The 22,312-nt window shown below is 42.7% G+C and overlaps 1 protein-coding gene across 1 annotated transcript; it reads left to right on the top strand.

Annotated features, from left to right (window-relative positions):
* Positions 1–1,284: 1,284 nt before the first annotated feature.
* LOC121389356 (uncharacterized PE-PGRS family protein PE_PGRS54-like) lies at positions 1,285–11,553 on the top strand. Its single transcript, XM_041520950.1, has 5 exons — positions 1,285–1,434; positions 3,884–3,998; positions 5,414–5,464; positions 6,886–8,389; positions 8,439–11,553. The coding sequence occupies exons 2-5, from the start codon at positions 3,908–3,910 to the stop codon at positions 11,551–11,553; spliced, it is 4,761 nt and encodes a 1,586-aa protein (XP_041376884.1). The 5' UTR covers positions 1,285–1,434; positions 3,884–3,907.
* The last annotated feature ends 10,759 nt before the right edge of the window (positions 11,554–22,312 follow it).

Genomic DNA, 22,312 nt, shown 5'->3' with positions numbered 1-22,312 from the left:
ATATATATATATATATAGATATATATATATATAGATAGATAGATAGATAGATAGATAAATATATTTAAAAAAAAACATTTCCGGTATATGTGTATGTATTTATATAAGTCATTCTCCACCATTATTCCGCACTATTGTACATAATATTGTATTTCATTGTTATAATGCTGATAAGTTGCATAACTTAACGCAATAAAGAACTTGAACTTCAATGGTGCAGCAAATAATTGTCCTTCGCAGCTTCAGGAATACTAGTACGCATTCAGTGCCCATAGCTCTACTGTGTATCAAACAAGCGTCCTTCGCAGTTTCAGGAATACTAGTACGCATTCAGTGCCCATAGCTCTACTGTGTATCAAACAAGCGTCCTTCGCAGTTTCAGGAATACTAGTACGCATTCAGTGCCCATAGCTCTACCGTGTATCAAACAAGCGTCCTTCGCAGCTCCAGGAATACTAGTACGCATTCAGTGCCCATAGCTCTACTGTGTATCAAATAAGCGTTTTTTCTTTCTATGGAATTTACTACAAGTTATTTATTTCTCAGCCGCTTGTTTTCTAAATTACACACAACAATAGTATATTTTTGTTATTTCCAAAACACTTTTATTTTTATTTTTACGTTAAACCAAACTGAAATTATTTTCTTTAAAAATCTTTTGTAGGAGGATGAGACAGACTATTATATATGTAATATTCCGATCAGAACAGTCCCCTTCCCCACGTGCTTTATTATGTTTGGGGTTTTTTCAATGTATTTCCGGGGACGCATGACCCGACCCCTCCTCTAAACGCACCACTAGCCAGTCTAAACTTCCTCTACACAATTTCCTGCACATGCGCCTGTTTGACTAAATATTTCGTTTGTTGCAAATTAATTAGGCCTACATACATTGCATTATAAAGTGTAAATTTTGCTGTAATAACAGCTAAATATATAATTTAATCTATAAACATCTACCTAGTGCATACCTGTCAAGTCTCACGCAACGTTACAATAATCTGACCCTTTTTTCTGAAAATAAAAAATATTTTATAATCATGGTTTATATTTTAGAGCTGAATTGAATTATATGCTGGTTATATGCAGGTCTCTGAATTCGTTACCTATTAATAATAATACAGCATATCGGTTCAATACCAACAATCACTCGCGGGTGCTACCGAAGACCTACTTGTATGGTTTAACATTAACCGTAATAATTAGTAAAACTTGCACTAACTCGGGGTTTTTTTGTGGGGTTTTTTTTTATTATTATTTAGAGATTTCCATTTGGGACTTAAAGAAACAACAACAAAAAACTTCGCCCTGGACCTGACCAAGAGCCTGCAGTCCCTGGACCCCGACTTCTAATTTTCTCACGTCTAAGAATTGCCACAGGTTGACAGCTCTGCTAGTAACAGATCTTGTTTTATCTACATCAAAATATTTAAGGTAGGTAGATGCCCAACATGTTAAAATGAAGGCATTGTTGTATACATGATTATATGTGTATGTGGCAGGCAAAACAAAAAACCTAATATTTTAAAAATAAAAAACTCTCAACAATTTTACCTCTCCGCAAAGAAAAGCCTAGTAAAAACAACAAATCTGCCCCCAAATAAACAATAGCCTACAAAACAAACCCACACAGCAGTACACACGCACAACCGAAAACATAATCCAGACGAACACGCACATTAAAAAAAAGGTTTTATTTATGCACATACATATACCAGTGGCGTAGGAAGGTGGCAAGGGGGGGGGGGGGGGGGGGGGGGGGAGAACGCACACACAAACATTAATCAAATTTGTATTATTATTGGTGGGGGGTGGGGGGCATTCGTGACTACGGCGTGTTAAAACCTATTTACAAAACACCATGTGAGAAGACAGACTGGCCGGACTAGCCTTGATGCATATTCATCGTTCTATGAAAATTATTGACATTTCGCAGACTATTTCAAGGATCTATCTTGGCAACTATGTGAGCAAAACGTTGATTATCATGGTGCTTTTTGACTCAATAGACATTATTTGCTAGTGATTAGTGCATCGTATATATACTATGGAATGCTTAATGGTTGTGCATAATATTAATAATTGCAAGTCGATAGTCGATCGTAACTATTAAATTACACATGAAATTGTGTCCGTTACACTATGTCCGTTACACCTTGTCTGACAATGACATTGGACTCGCTGTTCCGATTTGTTTGCGTATTTTCACCAATAATGCATTTATTTGCATCGTCAGTATTAAATTAAATGTAATATACGTCATGATGTACGATTTGTTACCTGTGTTTATTCTACTGAAACATATGTGCATGTTTGCTTCCGAAACTGTCTTTGTTATCGAGTCAGACAGTAGAAACCTTCTGTTTCAGTAGAAATTTCTGTATCGTTAGTTTCATTATTAACTACTGCTTAGGCCGCAGTTAATAATGCAGCTAGCGGTACAGAAAATCGCAGCTAGTCATGAGTCAAATCAATGTACACTTCCGTTTATACACAGTGATATATATACACAAACACATGCATATTAATTGCAAATATCAAAACTTTATTAAGATGCCGTGTTAAGGAGTCAATCATCAATGAGCCCCTTTTTCTTTGTCTCCCCAAGACGTGTTCGTAAGTATTTCTGTTGAGCACAAAACATATTGTGCATTTTGTTTTCTGTAAAAGAAGGAGATTGCACACAAACTGACAAACAATAATAGTAATAGGAAACTTTATTAACGTCAAAAAATAAAAGAACAAGTCGACTTAGACTTAGATACGGTTTTAACGTGCTCATATATCTCTATGGTTTCGAGCACGCCTACCCCGAGTCCGGCCTCTGATAAGATCGGTGGTCTGACTCGGGGCAGGAAAAACCTAACTACTATAACAATTAAAAAAAAATTGAAATTTAATGCCAAAATAAAAAAAATAAAAAAATAAAAATATGCCAACATTAATAACTTTTGACTGCGTCCTTAATACATATGTAACCCTATTCTATATTAATAATAAGAATTTAATTTGACGCAATTTTAGATGGGGAGGTCTAAAAATATATAATTTACCTATATAATAAAATTATTTAGTCCCCAGAGGTAAAGAAGAAGGGTAGGGTGGTAGGCCCAGCCCACAGAAAAGTTATATTAAATTTAATATTCCCGCCACTTAGCTTAGTAACTTAATAACTATAACCTAACAAATAGGGTCAATTTTGAAATTTTGAATATTAACGCCAAACGTATAAAAAAGGAGAAAATTGGGGTCAATAAATTTTGGCTGCCGCCCATAAAGAAAAATATTAACATTGATAACCTATATAAATTATTAATATAATATAATTTCGGCGCAAATTTAGATGGGCTGGTCTAATATTAATAATAATTATTAAACAATATTCATTAAGCCCATGGGAAGTTAAGAAGAAAGGGGCTGCCAATCATATTTTAAACATTGGTGTGACCAGGTGAGGGTCGGAAGGGAGGGGAGGCCGGCCCTACACAAAACCTAGGGCCGAACCGCCTACGGCTATAGCCCCAAAGAATGTCCTAACTCCCGGCATCCCATTACCCCCATCCCCCACCGTGTCCAACCGCAGTTCAGTCCAATCCTGGCAGCCTACTAGTTGTTTAGGAAGTTATTATAACTTCCCAAACCGGCGTCACTTGATGAGTGACGCCAAAGGGTTATAAAAATTTAATTTAGTCGACAACTGCTCCACGATTCAGTAGTAACAAAGGGCCTTTGTTGCAAGCGACTGGAGCGTAAACGCGCCGGAAGTAATTTAGTGGTGTTCGGGCCGCTTAGCGTACATGCAAATCAAGGGCAGACAAGTATGTTTCTAATAGAGGCTATATGGAATTATGAATATTATTGTTGTTTCTTTCTGACATTTCAGGTTCCGAGACTCACTTCCAAGAAAATGTCTGGGATGTTCATTCTCTGTTTGTGCGCATGTGCGGTTATGACGTCAGCGACCATGTATCCAAGTTACAATTATTATCCGCTACCTGGTAAATATGACCAACTTGATCTAAATCTAAATGACACATCCCAATCAGAGAATGGGTCTTTCGGTGGAGTTCGAACCTGCGATCAAAACACCTCGGGCGAGCGCTACACTGAGATAGTTCCTGTCCTGCTCGCTTGAGGTGCTTGCGTCGCAGGATCGAACCCCCTCGGTGGATCCATTCAACTGATTGGAAGTTTTCTCGTTGAAACCAGTGCACCACAGCTGGTCAAAGGCCGTGGTATGTGTTTTCCTGTCTGTGGGAATGAGTATATAAAAGATCACTTGCTGCTCTAGAAAAAATGAAGAGGGTTTCCTCTGCTGACTACGTGTCAGAATTACCAAATGTTTGATATGCAACAGCCGATAATTACTTAATCAAGATGCTCTAGTGGTGTCGTTAAACAAAACAAACTTTTAACTTCAGTTTATTAATTAAAGTAATATTCACCATGCGCGGATTCAGGCCCTCCTCCATTTTTGGTCAAACAATATTACAGAATACACACAAAACGCAAACAAGGTGGTTACAAGTGCCTCTTAACAATGCCAGAAGTAACTACTGAACACTCCCCGAAGTGCTCAGATTAAGCCCACAGCTAAAAGCTGATGGGGAATGGCAGGTGTGTGGCACAGATAGCCACAAGCGACAAGCACCTGTCGCGGTTGGAGAAACAAGGCCTGGGATGTGGAGGTGGACAGCGAAAGAAGTTGAAAGATAGGAGTTGCCAGATCGGGAAGAAATGAGATGGACTTCAAAGGATAGAAATGAAAGGGGGCTGTGGAATAAAATAATTAAAAAAAAAAAAAAAAAACACAACCCGCAAACTAATTCACAGGGCCGTAGCTAAACACATTTACTGGTTAATAACGGTTATTGATATTGACATTTTGGGTATACAACCTGCCTGAAATGGCTGCAGAATTGTATTTCAGAGCCTATAGATTTCAAAACTTCCTGGGAAGGGGGATGCCCCTATAACACCCCCCCCCCAGTGTCTTGTGCATTTCATGCTCGTTCTTTCAAAGACTCCATCTGCATCCACCTTCACCCCCACCCCCACCCCACCCCTCCAAAAAACAAAACAAACTTAGCTACAGCCCTGATCCCTTCCACCTGTCAATGACCTTTAAATTCTATGTTAAGAAAGAAAGAAAAAACGGGTTTTGGGCCCCGCCTTTTTAAGAAAATTCTGGATCCGCGCCTGTTCTCGACCGAAATTAAATATCGCTAGTGTGCCGCACAACACTCGTTTGTCAATCCACTAAATTACACACCAAAATGCCAATATAATAAGTGGAATATCATAACCGTATGCTTAAAAATCGATCGGTTAGTCTAAACAATTTATAACCGACGATCGATGATCTGAAGTTCTTATTACCATATACTAGTAACCATTTTCTTGTTCATTGCAGAATACTCAATATGGCCAGGAATCAAGGGAATCCCTATGACTGGCTATCAACGTAAGTATCAATCCGCTTGTGGAAACAATTGACCTCTCTGTATGACGAGTTAACCGTCGAAATATTATTGGTCAAGAGTGGCTGTCAATCACGCCGTCCTGAGGGTTCAATTAGTTAATCGGGCAAAGACCATAGAGATATTCGGGCAAAATGAGCTGGCCTGAACTCATTTCACAGTGTATTTCCATCATTCTACCCACAATATTATGCTAGTGTCAGACTGTCAACTGTCATGACGATGTTGGCCAACTCGACGGTTGCGTTGTAATTTTTCCGACTTACAACGGGTGCGCTCAGATTAACAACTAATGGGTTACACGACAACACCAGCCTCGGTGGCGCAGTAGTTAAGCCATAGGACTACAGACTGGTAGGTACAGGGTTCGCAGCCCGGTACCGGCTCCAACCCAGAGCGAGTTTTTAAGGGCTCAATGGGTAGATGTATGACCACTACACACACCTTTCTCTCACTAACCACTAACCACCTACCAACTAACCCACTGTCATGGACAGACAGCCCAGATAGCTGAGGTGTGTGTGCTCAGTACAACGTGCTTGAACCTTAATTGTATATAAGCACGAAAATAAGTTGAAATGAAATGAAATATACGAGTTGTAAGAGCGCTCAGACTAGCAACTGGACAGTCGTAGAAATCTTCACAGCGGAAAGTTGCCCAACTTTGTGCTGGCTGTTGGTAGTCTGACGCTAGCGTTAGGTGTAATCCATGTAAAAATGCTTAGTGATTCGTTTGCAACCCTATTTAGCTCTTTAGCATAATAATGTTAATTGATATGATTAAGGTTTTTTTTTGTGGGGGGTTTTGTGGGGTTTTTTTTATTTTTATTTTTTTTCCGGCCTCGGTGGCGTCGTGGTTAGGCCATCGGTCTACAGGCTGGTAGGTACTGGGTTCGGATCCCAGTCGAGGCATGGGATTTTTAATCCAGATACCGACTCCAAACCCTGAGTGAGTGCTCCGCAAGGCTCAATGGGAAGGTGTAAACCACTTGCACCAACCAGTGATCCATAAATGGTTCAACAAAGGCCATGGTTTGTGCTATCCTGCCTGTGGGAAGCGCAAATAAGCGATCTCTTGCTGCTAATCGGAAAGAGTAGCCCATGAAGTGGCGACAGCGGGTTTCCTCTCAAAATCTGTGTGGTCCTTAACCATATGTCTGACGCCATATAACCGTAAATAAAATGTGTTGGGTGTGTCGTAAATCGATTTTTTAGATATATATACTTGTTATAAGTTGTTTTATTCTTAAAAGTAGACATTGGATAGAACTAGTTCTCATTGTGAGCTCTCGAAATTAAATTATTAAAGTGTGGAATTCAGTACACCTATAGCAACATAATGTTGTCAATTACTTTATTTCGTTCTTACTGCGATTTTACCAACAGTAATGTTCTACTTTTTTAGGTTACAGACGATCTATTACAACCCCTCAGCCAAGTGTGACAGAAGGCATTACGCCTACTGGTGGGATGGAAGGCCGTGCAGCCATTGGTGGGATGGTAAAAGGCAGTGCCGATATTGGTGGGATGGAAGGCATTGCACCGACTGGTGGGATGCAAGGCAGTGCAGCCATTGGTGGGATGGTGAAAGGCAGTGCAGACATTGGTGGAATGATGAAAGGCCGTGGAGGCTTTGGTGGGATGGTGAAAGGCAGTGCAGACATTGGTGGGATGGTCAAAGGCCGTGGAGGATTTGGTGGGATGGTGAAAGGCTTTGCAGACATTGGTGGGATGATCGAAGGCAATGGAGGCTTTGGTGGGATGGTGAAAGGCAGTGCAGACATTGGTGGGATGGTGAAAGGCCGTGGAGGATTTGGTGGGACAGTGAAAGGCAGTGCAGACATTGGTGGGATGGTCAAAGGCCGTGGAGGATTTGGTGGGATGGTGAAAGGCTTTGCAGACATTGGTGGGATGATCGAAGGCAATGGAGGCTTTGGTGGGATGGTGAAAGGCAGTGCAGACATTGGTGGGATGGTGAAAGGCCGTGGAGGATTTGGTGGGACAGTGAAAGGCATTGCAGACATTGGTGGGATGACGGCAGGCAGTGGAGGCTTCGGTGGGGTAGTGAAAGGCAGTGCAGACATTGGTGGGATGATGGAAGGCAGTGGAGGCTTTGGTGGGATGGTGAAAGGCAGTGCAGGTATTGGTGGGGTGGGAAAAGGCAGTGGAGGCTTTGGTGGTATGGTGAAAGGCAGTGCAGACATTGGTGGGGTGGGGAAAGGCAGTGGAGGCTTTGGTGGGATGGTGAAAGGCTTTGCAGACATTGGTGGGATGATGGAAGGTCGTGGAGGCTTTGGTGGGATGGTGAAAGGCAGTGCAGGTATTGGTGGGGTGGGGAAAGGCAGTGGAGGCTTTGGTGGTATGGTGAAAGGCAGTGCAGACATTGGTGGGGTGGGGAAAGGCAGTGGAGGCTTTGGTGGGATGGTGAAAGGCTTTGCAGACATTGGTGGGATGATGGAAGGTCGTGGAGGCTTTGGTGGGATGGTGAAAGGCAGTGCAGGTATTGGTGGGGTGGGGAAAGGCAGTGGAGGCTTTGGTGGTATGGTGAAAGGCAGTGCAGACATTGGTGGGGTGGGGAAAGGCAGTGGAGGCTTTGGTGGGATGGTGAAAGGCTTTGCAGACATTGGTGGGATGATGGAAGGTCGTGGAGGATTTGGTGGTATGGTGAAAGGCAGTGCAGGTATTGGTGGGGTGGGGAAAGGCAGTGGAGGCTTTGGTGGGATGGTGAAAGGCAGTGCAGGCATTGGTGGGATGATGGAAGGTAGTGGAGGCTTTGGTGGGATGGTGAAAGGCAGTGCAGGCATTGGTGGTATGATGGAAGGCACTGGAGGCTTTGGTGGGATGGTGAAAGGCAGTGCAGACATTGGCGGTATGGTGGAAGGGATTGGGGAAAGGCAGTGGAGGCTTTGGTGGGATGGTGAAAGGCTTTGCAGACATTGGTGGGGTGGGGAAAGGCAGTGGAGGCTTTGGTGGTATGGTGAAAGGCAGTGCAGACATTGGTGGGGTGGGGAAAGGCAGTGCAGGCTTTGGTGGGATGGTGAAAGGCTTTGCAGACATTGGTGGGATGATGGAAGGTCGTGGAGGATTTGGTGGTATGGTGAAAGGCAGTGCAGGTATTGGTGGGGTGGGGAAAGGCAGTGGAGACTTTGGTGGTATGGTGAAAGGCAGTGCAGGTATTGGTGGGGTGGGGAAAGGCAGTGGAGACTTTGGTGGTATGGTGAAAGGCAGTGCAGACATTGGTGGGGTGGGGAATGGCAGTGGAGGCTTTGGTGGGATGGTGAAAGGCAGTGCAGGCATTGGTGGGATGATGGAAGGCAGTGGAGGCTTTGGTGGAATGGTGAAAGGCAGTGCAGGCATTGGCGGGATGGTGGAAGGCATTGCACCTATTGGTGGGAAGATGGCAGGCAGTGGAGGCTTTGGTGGGATGGTGAAAGGCAGTGCAGACATTGGTGGGGTGGGGAAAGGCAGTGGAGGCTTTGGTGGGATGGTGAAAGGCTTTGCAGACATTGGTGGGGTGGGGAAAGGCAGTGGAGGCTTTGGTGGTATGGTGAAAGGCAGTGCAGACATTGGTGGGGTGGGGAAAGGCAGTGCAGGCTTTGGTGGGATGGTGAAAGGCTTTGCAGACATTGGTGGGGTGGGGAAAGGCAGTGGAGGCTTTGGTGGTATGGTGAAAGGCAGTGCAGGCATTGGTGGGATGATGGAAGGCAGTGGAGGCTTTGGTGGGATGGTGAAAGGCAGTGCAGGCATTGGTGGGATGATGAAAGGCAATGGAGGCTTTGGTGGGATGGTGAAAGGCAGTGCAGACATTGGTGGAGTGGGGAAAGGCAGTGGAGGCTTTGGTGGGATGGTGAAAGGCTTTGCAGACATTGGTGGGGTGGGGAAAGGCAGTGGAGGCTTTGGTGGTATGGTGAAAGGAAGTGCAGGCATTGGTGGGGTGGGGAAAGGCAGTGCAGGCTTTGGTGGGATGGTGAAAGGCTTTGCAGACATTGGTGGGATGATGGAAGGTCGTGGAGGATTTGGTGGTATGGTGAAAGGCAGTGCAGGTATTAGTGGGGTGGGGAAAGGCAGTGGAGGCTTTGGTGGGATGGTGAAAGGCAGTGCAGGCATTGGTGGGATGATGGAAGGCAGTGGAGGCTTTGGTGGGATGGTGAAAGGCAGTGCAGACATTGGTGGGGTGGGGAAAGGCAGTGCAGGCTTTGGTGGGATGGTGAAAGGCTTTGCAGACATTGGTGGGGTGGGGAAAGGCAGTGGAGGCTTTGGTGGTATGGTGAAAGGCAGTGCAGGCATTGGTGGGATGATGGAAGGCAGTGGAGGCTTTGGTGGGATGGTGAAAGGCAGTGCAGGCATTGGTGGGATGATGAAAGGCAATGGAGGCTTTGGTGGGATGGTGAAAGGCAGTGCAGACATTGGTGGAGTGGGGAAAGGCAGTGGAGGCTTTGGTGGGATGGTGAAAGGCTTTGCAGACATTGGTGGGGTGGGGAAAGGCAGTGGAGGCTTTGGTGGTATGGTGAAAGGAAGTGCAGGCATTGGTGGGGTGGGGAAAGGCAGTGCAGGCTTTGGTGGGATGGTGAAAGGCTTTGCAGACATTGGTGGGATGATGGAAGGTCGTGGAGGATTTGGTGGTATGGTGAAAGGCAGTGCAGGTATTAGTGGGGTGGGGAAAGGCAGTGGAGGCTTTGGTGGGATGGTGAAAGGCAGTGCAGGCATTGGTGGGATGATGGAAGGCAGTGGAGGCTTTGGTGGGATGGTGAAAGGCAGTGCAGACATTGGTGGGGTGGGGAAAGGCAGTGGAGGCTTTGGTGGGATGGTGAAAGGCTTTGCAGACATTGGTGGGGTGGGGAAAGACAGTGGAGGCTTTGGTGGTATGGTGAAAGGCAGTGCAGACATTGGTGGGGTGGGGAAAGGCAGTGCAGGCTTTGGTGGGATGGTGAAAGGCTTTGCAGACATTGGTGGGGTGGGGAAAGGCAGTGGAGGCTTTGGTGGTATGGTGAAAGGCAGTGCAGGCATTGGTGGGATGATGGAAGGCAGTGGAGGCTTTGGTGGGATGGTGAAAGGCAGTGCAGACATTGGTGGAGTGGGGAAAGGCAGTGGAGGCTTTGGTGGGATGGTGAAAGGCTTTGCAGACATTGGTGGGGTGGGGAAAGGCAGTGGAGGCTTTGGTGGTATGGTGAAAGGAAGTGCAGGCATTGGTGGGGTGGGGAAAGGCAGTGCAGGCTTTGGTGGGATGGTGAAAGGCTTTGCAGACATTGGTGGGATGATGGAAGGTCGTGGAGGATTTGGTGGTATGGTGAAAGGCAGTGCAGGTATTAGTGGGGTGGGGAAAGGCAGTGGAGGCTTTGGTGGGATGGTGAAAGGCAGTGCAGGCATTGGCGGGATGGTGGAAGGCATTGCACCTATTGGTGGGAAGATGGCAGGCAGTGCAGGCTTTGGTGGGATGGTGAAAGGCAATACAGGTATTGGTGGGGTGGGGAAAGGCAGTGGAGGCTTTGGTGGTATGGTGAAAGGCTTTGCAGACATTGGTGGGATGATGGAAGGTCGTGGAGGATTTGGTGGTATGGTGAAAGGCAGTGCAGGTATTGGAGGGGTGGGGAAAGGCAGTGGAGGCTTTGGTGGGATGGTAAAAGGCAGTGCAGGCATTGGTGGGATGATGGAAGGCAATGGAGGCTTTGGTGGGATGGTGAAAGGCAGTGCAGGCATTGGCGGGATGGTGGAAGGCATTGCACCTATTGGTGGGAAGATGGCAGGCAGTGCAGGCTTTGGTGGGATGGTGAAAGGCAGTACAGGTATTGGTGGGGTGGGGAAAGGCAGTGGAGGCTTTGATGGTATGGTGAAAGGCAGTGCAGGCATTGGTGGGATGATGTCAGGCACTGGAGGCTTTGGTGGGATGGTGAAAGGCAGTGCAGGCATTGGTGGGATGACGGCAGGCAGTGGAGGCTTTGGTGGGGTGGTGAAAGGCAGTGCAGGCATTGGTGGGATGACGTCAGGCAGTGGAGGCTTTCGTGGGGTGGTGAAAGGCAGTGCAGGCATTGGTGGGATGACGGCAGGCAGTGAAGGCTTTGGTGGGATGGTGTAAGGAAGTGCAGACATTGGTGGGGTGGTGAATGGCAGTGCAGACATTGATGGGGTGACGAAAGCCAGTACAGACATTGGTGGAGTGACGAAAGCCAGTACATACATTAGTGGGGTGACGGAAGCCAGTACATACATTCGTGGGGTGACGGAAGCCAGTACATACATTGGTGGGGTAACTAAAGGCAGTGAAGACATTGGTGCGGTGACGAAAGCCAGTACATACATTGGTGGGATGAAGAAAGCCAGTTTGAACGTAATTTAACAGATTTTATGTTATGTTTACTGATGTTGTTGTTTTTCTGTTAATGTATCTAATAAAACTTTCTTTTCGAAAAACGTTTCCGTGCTTTTAAATCATATTGTTCCTTTAATAAGTTTTGTGTTCCAAAATTGCTCGTAGTAATTAAATATAGTTCCAGCTTTAGCACATTACCTACTGTCCTGCGTACTTGATTAGGTTGGAGTCACAGCTTTAGCAAACTACCTACTGTTCTGCGTACTTGATTAGGTTGGAGTCACAGCTTTAGCACACTACCTACTGTTCTGCGTACTTGATTAGGTTGGAGTCACAGCTTTAGCACACTACCTACTGTTCTGCGTACTTGATTAGGTTGGAGTCACAGGCGCGGGTCCAGGATTTTGTACAAGGGAACGTCTCTGCTTAAATGGAAGTCACGTTGTATAATAGCGGTGAATGCACTTGAAAACAGGCTAATCGAGAGTCCCTCGACATCCCGTCTAGCTCTCTAGTAATCTGTCGTTCGAGAGCAAGACGGCCAGGCTCTCGCTGGAATGGACGGTTATGAGCCCCCCCCCACGGGTTCCGACCTGGGTGAGTAAAGGAATCCGAACTCTGCGTATGTGAACAATGAATCGGATGTGTAAAGGAATGCGCTATCATGGCTAGGGGGCCGGACGTAGTCAAGTGGTAAGGCTCTCGCTTGATGCGCGATCGGTTTAGGATCGGTCCCTGTTGGTGGGTCCATTGACCTGTCTTCTTGTTCCAGCCAGTGCAGCACGACTGGTACATCATAGGCTGTGGCATGCGTTATCCTGTCTGTGGGATGGTGCATATAAATAATCTCTTGCTACTAATAGGAAAATGTAGCGGGTTTCCTCTTTGAGACTATGTCAAAATTACGAAATGTTTGACATCCAATAGCCGATGATTAATAAATCAATGTCCTCTTGTGGTGTCGTTTAAAAAAATATAACTGTGTTCTCTCATGGCCTCAAACTATCCCGAGTACTCTGTCGTTCGAGAGCAAGACGGCCATTTGGACGGTTATGGTAGCTCTCTCATATCTGATCATAGCCGTTCAAATGTCCGTCTAGCTCTCTAGTAATCTGTCGTTCGAGAGCAAGATGGCCATTTGGACGGTTATGGTAGCTCTCTCATATCTGATCATAGCCGTTCAAATGTCCGTCTAGCTCTCTAGTAATCTGTCGTTCGAGAGCAAGACGGCCATTTGGACGGTTATGGTAGCTCTCTCATATCTGATCATAGCCGTTCAAATGTCCGTCTAGCTCTCTAGTAATCTGTCGTTCGAGAGCAAGACGGCCATTTGGACGGTTATGGTAGCTCTCTCATATCTGATCATAGCCGTTCAAATGTCCGTCTAGCTCTCTAGTATTCTGTCGTTCGAGAGCAAGACGGCCATTTGGACGGTTATGGTAGCTCTCTCATATCTGATCATAGCCGTTCAAATGTCCGTCTAGCTCTCTAACGGCACAATACTCTGGCTAGGCGTCTCACATTTCATGGTACGTCTAGAAATATGCTTTGTTTTGGAGGGAAGTGTAGGGGAGGAGCAATGAATCAGGTGCCTTATTCACAAAGGTTTCTTAGACTCTGCTAGACAACAAAGCATCCTCTTTGCAAGTCTGTTAGCATTGCACTGCGATATCGCAAAGTTGCGAGAGTTTAGTGAATTATGCCCCAGAACTACAAAACATTTACCATAATAAAAATTCATATCTTCAAAAAACCGAGTCAAAGGGAAGTTTTGACAAAGTCCTAACTGCTACCATGATGCACTGTCATGCGATTTGTCTGGGCGGACTGCCGCTTCACAGAGCAATACATCCTTCCTAATATGGCAGCGTGAGGATTGTCACTGTTAAGACTAGTTTAACAAAGTTAAGCCTGTTTTCTCTGTTATATGCTGTCAAACCTGTGTTTGTTTATTTTGTTTAACGACATCACTAGAGCACATTACTTAATTAATTAATCATCGGATAATGGATGTAAAATATTTGGAAATTCTTAACACATAGTCTTAGAGGGAAAGCCCGCTACATTTTATCATTAGTAGCATGGGATCATTTGTATGCACCATCTCGGAAACAGGACAGCACCTACCACGGCTTTTGATATGCCAGTCGTGCAGCACTGGCTGGAATGAGAAATAGCCCAATGGGGCTATCGACGGGGATCGATGCTAGACCGACGGCGCATCAGGCGATCGCTTTACCACTTAGCTACCTCACGCCCCTGTATATAAGGTAACAAGCCGGGTACTCAGTGGAGTACATCGTCACAGCCAGTGCACCACGACTGGTATACCAAAGGCCGTGGTATGTGCTATCCTGTCTGTGGGATGGTGCATGTAAAAGATCCCTTGCTACTAATGGAAAAATCTAGCGGGTTTCCTCTCTATGATTGTGTCAAAATGACCATGTTTGACATCCAATAGCCGATGATCAATAACTCAATGTGTCGTTAAAACAAACAGTGGAGTACATTGGGTTTATGTAGATACGCCCCAGCTCTGTCTCTGTCTCTGTGTATAATGAAACAAGTTGTGTACTCAATGGAGTACATTGGGTTTATGTAGATACGCCCCAGCTCCGTCTCTGTCTCTGTGTATAATGAAACAAGTTGTGTACTCAATGGAGTACATTGGGTTTATGTAGTAACGCCCCAGCTCTGTCTCTGTCTCTGTGTATAATGAAACAACGCGTGTACTCAATGGAGGAGAATGGGTTTATGTAGATACGCCCCAGCTCTGTCTCTGTCTCTGTGTATAATGAAACAAGTTGTGTACTCAATGGTGTACAATGGGTTTATGTAGTAACGCCCCAGCTCTGTCTCTGTCTCTGTGTATAATGAAACAAGTTGTGTACTCAATGGAGTACAATGGGTTTATGTAGTAACGCCCCAGCTCTGTCTCTGTCTCTGTGTATAATGAAACAAGTTGTGTACTCAATGGAGTACAATGGGTTTATGTAGTAACGCCCCAGCTCTGTCTCTGTCTCTGTGTATAATGAAACAAGTACTCAATGGAGTACAATGGGTTTATGTAGATACGCCAAAGCTCTGTCTCTGTCTCTTGACATTAGAAAAAGTAATCATCAAAAGAGCGGAAAGTAATACTAAGCCAAAAATAGAATACCATACGTTTCAAACATATCACATCATTTCATGTAAGCCAACCGACTCGTAAATATTGTCGTAACTCTTTTCTTTTTCTTTTTTTTTCTTTTTTTTTAAATTTTCTTAGTCAGGGCGGTACGTAGCTCAGTGGTAAAACGGCCGGTCTAGGATCGATCCCCGCCGGTGGGCCCACTGGACTATCTCTCCTTCCAGCCACTGTACTACGACTGGTATATAAAAGACCGGATATGTGCTGTCCTGTCTGTGGGATGGTGCATATTAAAGATCTCTTGCTGCTAATGGAAAAAAAAATGTTTTGAGTTTTCTCTCTAAGACGTAGCCTAGTGGCAAAGCGCTCGCTTGATGTGCGGTTTGTCTGGAATCGATCCCCGTTGGTGGGCCCATTGGGCTATTTCTCCTTCTAGGCAGTGCATCACGACTGGCATATCAAAAACCATGGTATGTGCTATCCTGTCTGTAGGATGGTGCAAATAAAAGATCCCTTGCTACCAATGGAAAAATGTAGCGAGATTCCTCTAAGATTACACGTCAAAATTACGAAGTTTGACATCCAGTAGCCGATGATTAATAAATCAACGTGCTCTAGTGGTGTCGTTAAATTAAAAAAAACACTTTAACTTGCATTTTCTGTGGGTTTCTTCCTCTTCATTTGCTTATTATACTATTTAATAGTTTATATAATAAAACTGAATACACCGACCAACCATCAAGTAACATATTGTGACGCATTACACAATTTAAAAAAAAAAATATATATATGAACTAAATTTAATTCTTAACACTGAGGAAACAAGGAAGTGCTTCTTTTTTTTTCTTTCTTTTTTTTGACTGATGAATATTACTTAGGAGGAAAAGCTTACGTAATGCTATTAATTAACCCTTTTTGTACCGTAACAGCAGAAATTGTAATTAAAAAACAATTGCCTATTTAATGCATAAATACTGTTAACTTATTTATTTTAATGAAAATATCGGAATATTTATTTATATATAATATGTTCGAAGATATTTATAGGGGTTTGATGCTGCCTTTGGGGATAACAACCCCCAAATAACCCCAAATTGTTTTTCTCTCTACATCTATTATATAAAAATAAATATATTATGACAGTATCATTCCTGATTCAATTCAGCAATCTGCATTCCATTTGTTAAAACACGACTGGCATATCAAAGCCCGTGGTATGTACTACCCTGTATGTGGGATGGTGCATATAAAAGGTCCCTTGCTGCTAATCGAAAAGAGTAGCCCATGAAGTGGCGACAACGGGTTTCCTCTCTCAATATCTGTGTGGTCCTTAACCATATATCTGACACCATATAACCGTAAATAAAATGTGCTGAGTACGTCGTTAAATAAAACATTTCCTTCCTTCCGTTTGTTAAAAATATAATTTGAACCAAGATATAAAGGGCACAGCGTGATATATTAACCCTTTGAGTGCTTTAACATGAAAACGTTTATACCACCCCCACCCCTCAAAAGTCTACTTAATGGAATAAAACATAAACTTATGTATTAGAATATTTATTTATATTTAAAATTTCGTAACGTATTTAGGGGTCATGGTGATAACTTTAGGGTTAACAAGCACAAAATACACCCATAATTTTGCAGTTTTTAATATTTTTGTTGAAAACAAGTTAATTGTTTCTCACTCTATTTGCACTATATACCATGATATTAGATTGAATGTGATGTATTTCATCAGTAAGGATTTCAACTGATAAAAAACAAGTAAATCAATATAAGAACTACATTAACCCCTTATATGTTGCAATGTAGGAAAATAATACTTTGGCACCACATTCCTGTCTGCTATTTGGCACAAAGAACATGTTACTTGGGTGCATCTTCTGTTGGGGGGAGCATGGATGCTGGTTTGTCAGTAGTCGTTCAACGTATCGAAGTCTGCATTTCGTCCCATGCATAAGGCGTACACATGTACGTGCCAGTGAAATACATTGTACAAGCATCTGCATCTGCTTTATGAAACCCTTTCGAGCCTGATGAAGTGTGTGCATCAGTTTAGAATATTACTGTTCGCTTGCCAAGTTCGTGCAAAGAACAAGTGGTGTCACACCCAGTCAGAGCGTGTGCATCAGGAAGACCTTCGCGAACAGTTTGCACCATCTGTTGTGCTATCTCGTGGTCTGGAATATATCGCTCTTTTTCAGAATGCCCAATAAGAATTTTTTGCAATCGGTCTTCTACAAACATAGTACCAGGACATCTGCGTCATCAAAACGGATACTAATTCTAGAATGGTCACGAGAGACTCATGGCATGAAGATGATCGTAGTATCGGCTTCTTTCTGTGTGCTCTGAAGAACACCAATGGAAGATTCTCCTGATTCATTTATCACCTTGACAACATTGACAAATTCAAATCTTCCAGCTATCACAATAGATTGCACCATGCTGTGCACTTTTTATCTTGATTTAACTGAATTTGTTAATCATAGGGAACACTGACTGATGAATTACATCAAGTTTCATACTGTTATAACATTGCATGCAGTTACAGTTAGAGGACATTTGACTTATTTTAAAGAAAAATGTCATAAATTGCCACATTTAGGGATTTTTTTTTTTTTTTTTTTTTTTTTGGGAGAATGGGTGCAAAACCTTATTAAATTCCTCAATCAAATTCCTATAAATATCATGCGACGTATCCATTTCAAAGAAATACTCTGAAATATTAATCAATTCTACAAGTTAACGGTACTTACTGCATCAAATAAGCAAATATTTGAAAACTCTTTCTCACAAATTACAGCACATAAGGGGTTAATTCAATATGTTGTGCAGCATTTCAACAACTACAACCTCCATTTTCAAAACCTACACATCCAGACGGTTCAAATGAGACCTATTTCAGCTTGTTTCACCTCCGGTTGGGGTAAATCTAATTTTGGGGTCTCAGCCGCTATACTGTTAGACGTTGTCTTCATTAATAAAGGTTGAGTGCTCGCTTGAAGTGCTTGCATCGCAAGATCGCACCACCTCGGTGGATCCATTCAGCTGGTTGGATTGTATTCTCGTTCCAACCTGTGTACCACAATTGGACTAAGGCCGTGCTATGTGTTTTCCTGTGTGTGGGAAAGTGTATAGAAAAGATCGCTTGCTGCATTAGAAGAATGTAGCGGGTTTCCTCTGATGACTACGAGTCAGAAATACCAAATGTTTTGACATCCAATAGCCGATGATTAATTAATCAATGTGCTCCAGTGGTGTCGTTAAACAAAACAAACAAATAATTAATAAAAGTAATTTGGTTGTGAAAGGCGTTTTCAAATTCAGCGTATGCTATGCAATAAAAAACAGGCCTATAAATTATTGATCGTCGCGCTTACCTAGCCTACAACAAATTTGATCACACATAGCAGTCCAGTTTTTAAGTGGACCCATTTTTGCCAATTTTTAGTTCATATTTCTATAAAAAGGAATTTCAAAAAGGGCCATGTAACGTATATTTGCACACGCACACACACACCCCCCCCCCCCCCCCCCCCCCCCGCTCCCCGCTTGTTACCATCTATTAATGTATCATTGCCGTATGTAGTCATGCCACCGTGGGCCCTCATGTTCATAAAACAAATCTCATTTTATATTGAATGTTATACAGACATATATCAAGTCTTTTCCTGTCCAGAACTATATCATTTTATGAGGTTTTTTCTGTCGATATTTAATAGCAATCTGTACTACTTTAAGTGAAAGTTTGTTTTGTTTAACAACATCACTAGTGGACATCAACCATTTGGTAATTTTGAAATTCAGTCAAACCTGTCAAAGCGGCCACCCGTATTCATCGGTCATTTAATGTAAATGCATTCGTAATAAGTGGTCACCTGTCTAACGCGGCCAGTGGCCACCTAAATCGACTCCCAAAATACCTGTATTAATCATCGACTGTTGGATATCAACCATTTGGTAATTTTGAAATATAGTCTTGCAGAGGCAACCAGCTACTTTTTTTCCATTAGTAGCAAGTGGTCTTTTAAATGCACCACACCACAGACAGGAAAGCACATTCCACAGTCTTTGATATACCCGTCTTGGTGCACTGGCTAGAACGAGAAATATCCCAATGGGCCCACTGACGGGGATCGATCCCAGACCAACTGCGCATCAAGCGAGCGCTTTACCACTGGGCTACGTCTCGCCCTTTAGACCTACTAAAAACAAAATCCCATTAAAATAACTTAATCCAGCATTAGGCAAAATGTTCTAGGATATATATGAAATATAGAAAAATGCATAAATGTATTTGACTGATATCTAGCAATGATGATTTGTAGCTAAATATATTACATTTTGTATTCAGGTACCTCATTAAACACAATTTAAATAATTGTATTCATTGGCTAAACACTGCATTGGGGGGGGGGGGGGGGGGGGAGTTCGAAATACGAGACACTCAATAGCCGATGTATTTTTCGTGCTGGGGTGTCGTTAAACATTCATTCATTCATTCATTCGAAATAGGAGAAGTTATGCATCCACAAAACGTTTCTGTTGGATCCGCGCCTGTGATTAAATTCCTGTTGTGTACCTATAATACAACAATTTATAGGCCAGTTGGAAAAAAAAAAACCCAAAAAAAACAATCACAACAACAACAACAACTTTGAGCTGTCTACTTATATAGGGAACTATGAATATTATTTTTATTTATTTCTGACATTCCAGGTTCCGAGACTCTCTTCCAACAAAATGTCTGGGATGTTCATTCTCTGTTTGTGCGCATGTGCGGTTATGACGTCAGCGACCATGTATTCAAGTTACAATTGTTATCCGCAACCTGGTAAGTATGACCAACTTGATGTAAATTTAAATCTAAATGACACATCCCAACCAGAGAATGGGTCTTCCGATGGGGTTCGAACCTGCGATCAAAACACCTCGGGCGAGCGCTACACTGAGATAGTTCCTGTTCTGCTGAGTCGGTTGAGTGTTTTCCTGAGGTACTTGCGTCGCAGGATCGAACCACCTCGGTGGATCCATTCAAGTGATTGGGAGTTTTCTCGTTTCAACCAGTGTACCACAACTGGTCAAAGGCCGTGGTATGTGGTTTTCCGTCTGTGGGTATGTGTATATAAAAGATCCCTTGCTGCGCTGGGAATTTTTTTAGATTACGTGTCAGAATTACCAAATGTTTGATATCCAATAGCCGACGATTACTTAATCAATGTGATCTAGTGGTGTCGTTAAACAAAACAAACTTTAACTTTAGATTATTAATGAAAGTTATATTCACCAGGCGTGGATTCTTGAGGGGTCCCAAGAGATCCGGACCCTCCTCCATCTTTGGTCAAACAATGTACATTACAGAATACACAAAAAATGCAAACTAATCCACAGGGCCGTAGACAAAAACATTTACCTGTTAATAACCGTTATTGATATTGATGTTTTAAGTATGTAACCTCCCTGATATGGCTGCAAAATGGTATTTCAGAGCCTATAGATTTCAAAATTTCCAGAGGAGGGGGAATGCCCCCATGACCCCCCCCCCCCCCAGTGTATTGCGCCTTTCATGCTCGTTCTTTTCAAGAATCCATCTGCACCCACCAACCCACCCCCACCCCCACTGCCCTCCAATTTTTTTTAAATAATAATCCTAGCTACAGTCCTGATCCCTTCCACCTGTCAAGGACCTTTCAATTTTATGTTCAAAAACAACAACGGGTTTTGGGTCCTGTCTTTTTAAAAAAACAAATCCTGGATCCGCGCCTGTTCTCGACTGAAATTAAAGATCGCTAGTGTATCGCACAACACTCGTTTGTCGATCTACTAAATTATACACCACAATGCCAATATAATAAGTGGAATATCATAACCGTATGCTTAAAAATCGATTGGTTAGTCTAAACAATTTGTAGCCGACGATCGATGACCTGAAGTTCTTATTACTGTGGTCTGAATAAATATCTTTCTTGTGACGTGCCTTTTGACAATTCTCAAAAGGACACCTCAGCAATGCTTCACTGTCAGACAGATGGCTCCTTAAATGAACGGCCAATGACCGTTTTCGACCAAATGATTTCCCACATTAGTTACATAAATGCCTGCTACTATGGACATATATATTATGGGTAGCCAAGGCTTCATCCGAACGAAAATGCAAATGGCAGGCTGAATATTTTATTACTCCCCTACCGGTCCAACCGGAGTGGACTATAGGTTTCATCTCCGTCCTTCTGTCTGTCCGTCTGTCCCACATATGTTTTTCGGATGTTTTTTGCAGAAGGCTTTGAGATATTACGCTGAAATTTTGTGTATAGCTTGTATATCGTGTATTGTTACAGATTTTGTATCACTTTCATGGCGATTGACCTATTTTGAACGGAGTTATGACCCTTGAACTTAACCAATGTGAAAATTGGTTTTCCAGAGAAAAACATTTAGACCTAAAGATATTGAATTGAAATTTTGTATTATAGCTTTATCGTGTACTGTTACAGATGACGTTTAACTTTCATGGCAATTTATCCATTTTTGACAGAGTTATTGCCCTTGAACTTAGGAGATCTGGAAAAAAACATTCCACACTTTTGTTTTTCAATACCTGAAATTATTGAGGTGAAATTTTGTATATAGCTTTATCATGTACTGTTACTGACCAAGTTTAACTTTCATGGTGATTTACCCACTTTTCACAGATGTTTGGCCCTTGCATTTAGGAGATACGAAATATTTTGGGTCAGGTAAGGTACGTGTAATGCTTTAGCAGTACTCTCAAAATGCTTGTTTTATTAGGTTCGTGAGTTTGCATATGCCTTTGAAGCGAATATAAGTGTTTATAATTTTTTGCACATATTTTACATGTTTTACTTTCATCATTAATTATTAAAAAAGGTGTTGTGCACTTCAGTTGATGTTAACTCAACTTCGATATCCGTCTATAGCTTCGGTCTCCATTGTATCCTAAAACATGTACTATATAAATACTGTGCAGTTACGTTTTATGACAACGGATGTGAAAATATTACATTATACAGTATTATTTAAATACTACAGTTACTTTTTTATATATTTTTTTTGTTTGGGGTTTTTTGTTGTTTGTTCTTGTTGTTTTTTGTTTTTTGGGGGGTTTGGGTTTTTTTGCTTGAGAGTAAACATATCAGAAAATGTCTTAAAGTTTTATAACTCATCTATATTTTAAAATACCTGTTAATGTCTTTGCATTTTACAAGTTTTTAAACGGCGTGTGTGACAAATAAAAATACGAATTATTGGTTAACAGGTTTGGTCTACTTACAACTTACCATAATATATAGTTATTATATAACACTGCCTAATAACTATAGTCATTGCATGTAGAATCTTTCTATTGGGCACTTAATGATTTATCAC

This window comes from Gigantopelta aegis, chromosome 14, assembly GCF_016097555.1.
Source record: "Gigantopelta aegis isolate Gae_Host chromosome 14, Gae_host_genome, whole genome shotgun sequence".
In the NCBI taxonomy this organism is placed as follows: domain Eukaryota; kingdom Metazoa; phylum Mollusca; class Gastropoda; order Neomphalida; family Peltospiridae; genus Gigantopelta; species Gigantopelta aegis.
This window is presented reverse-complemented; position numbering and strand designations above follow the sequence as displayed.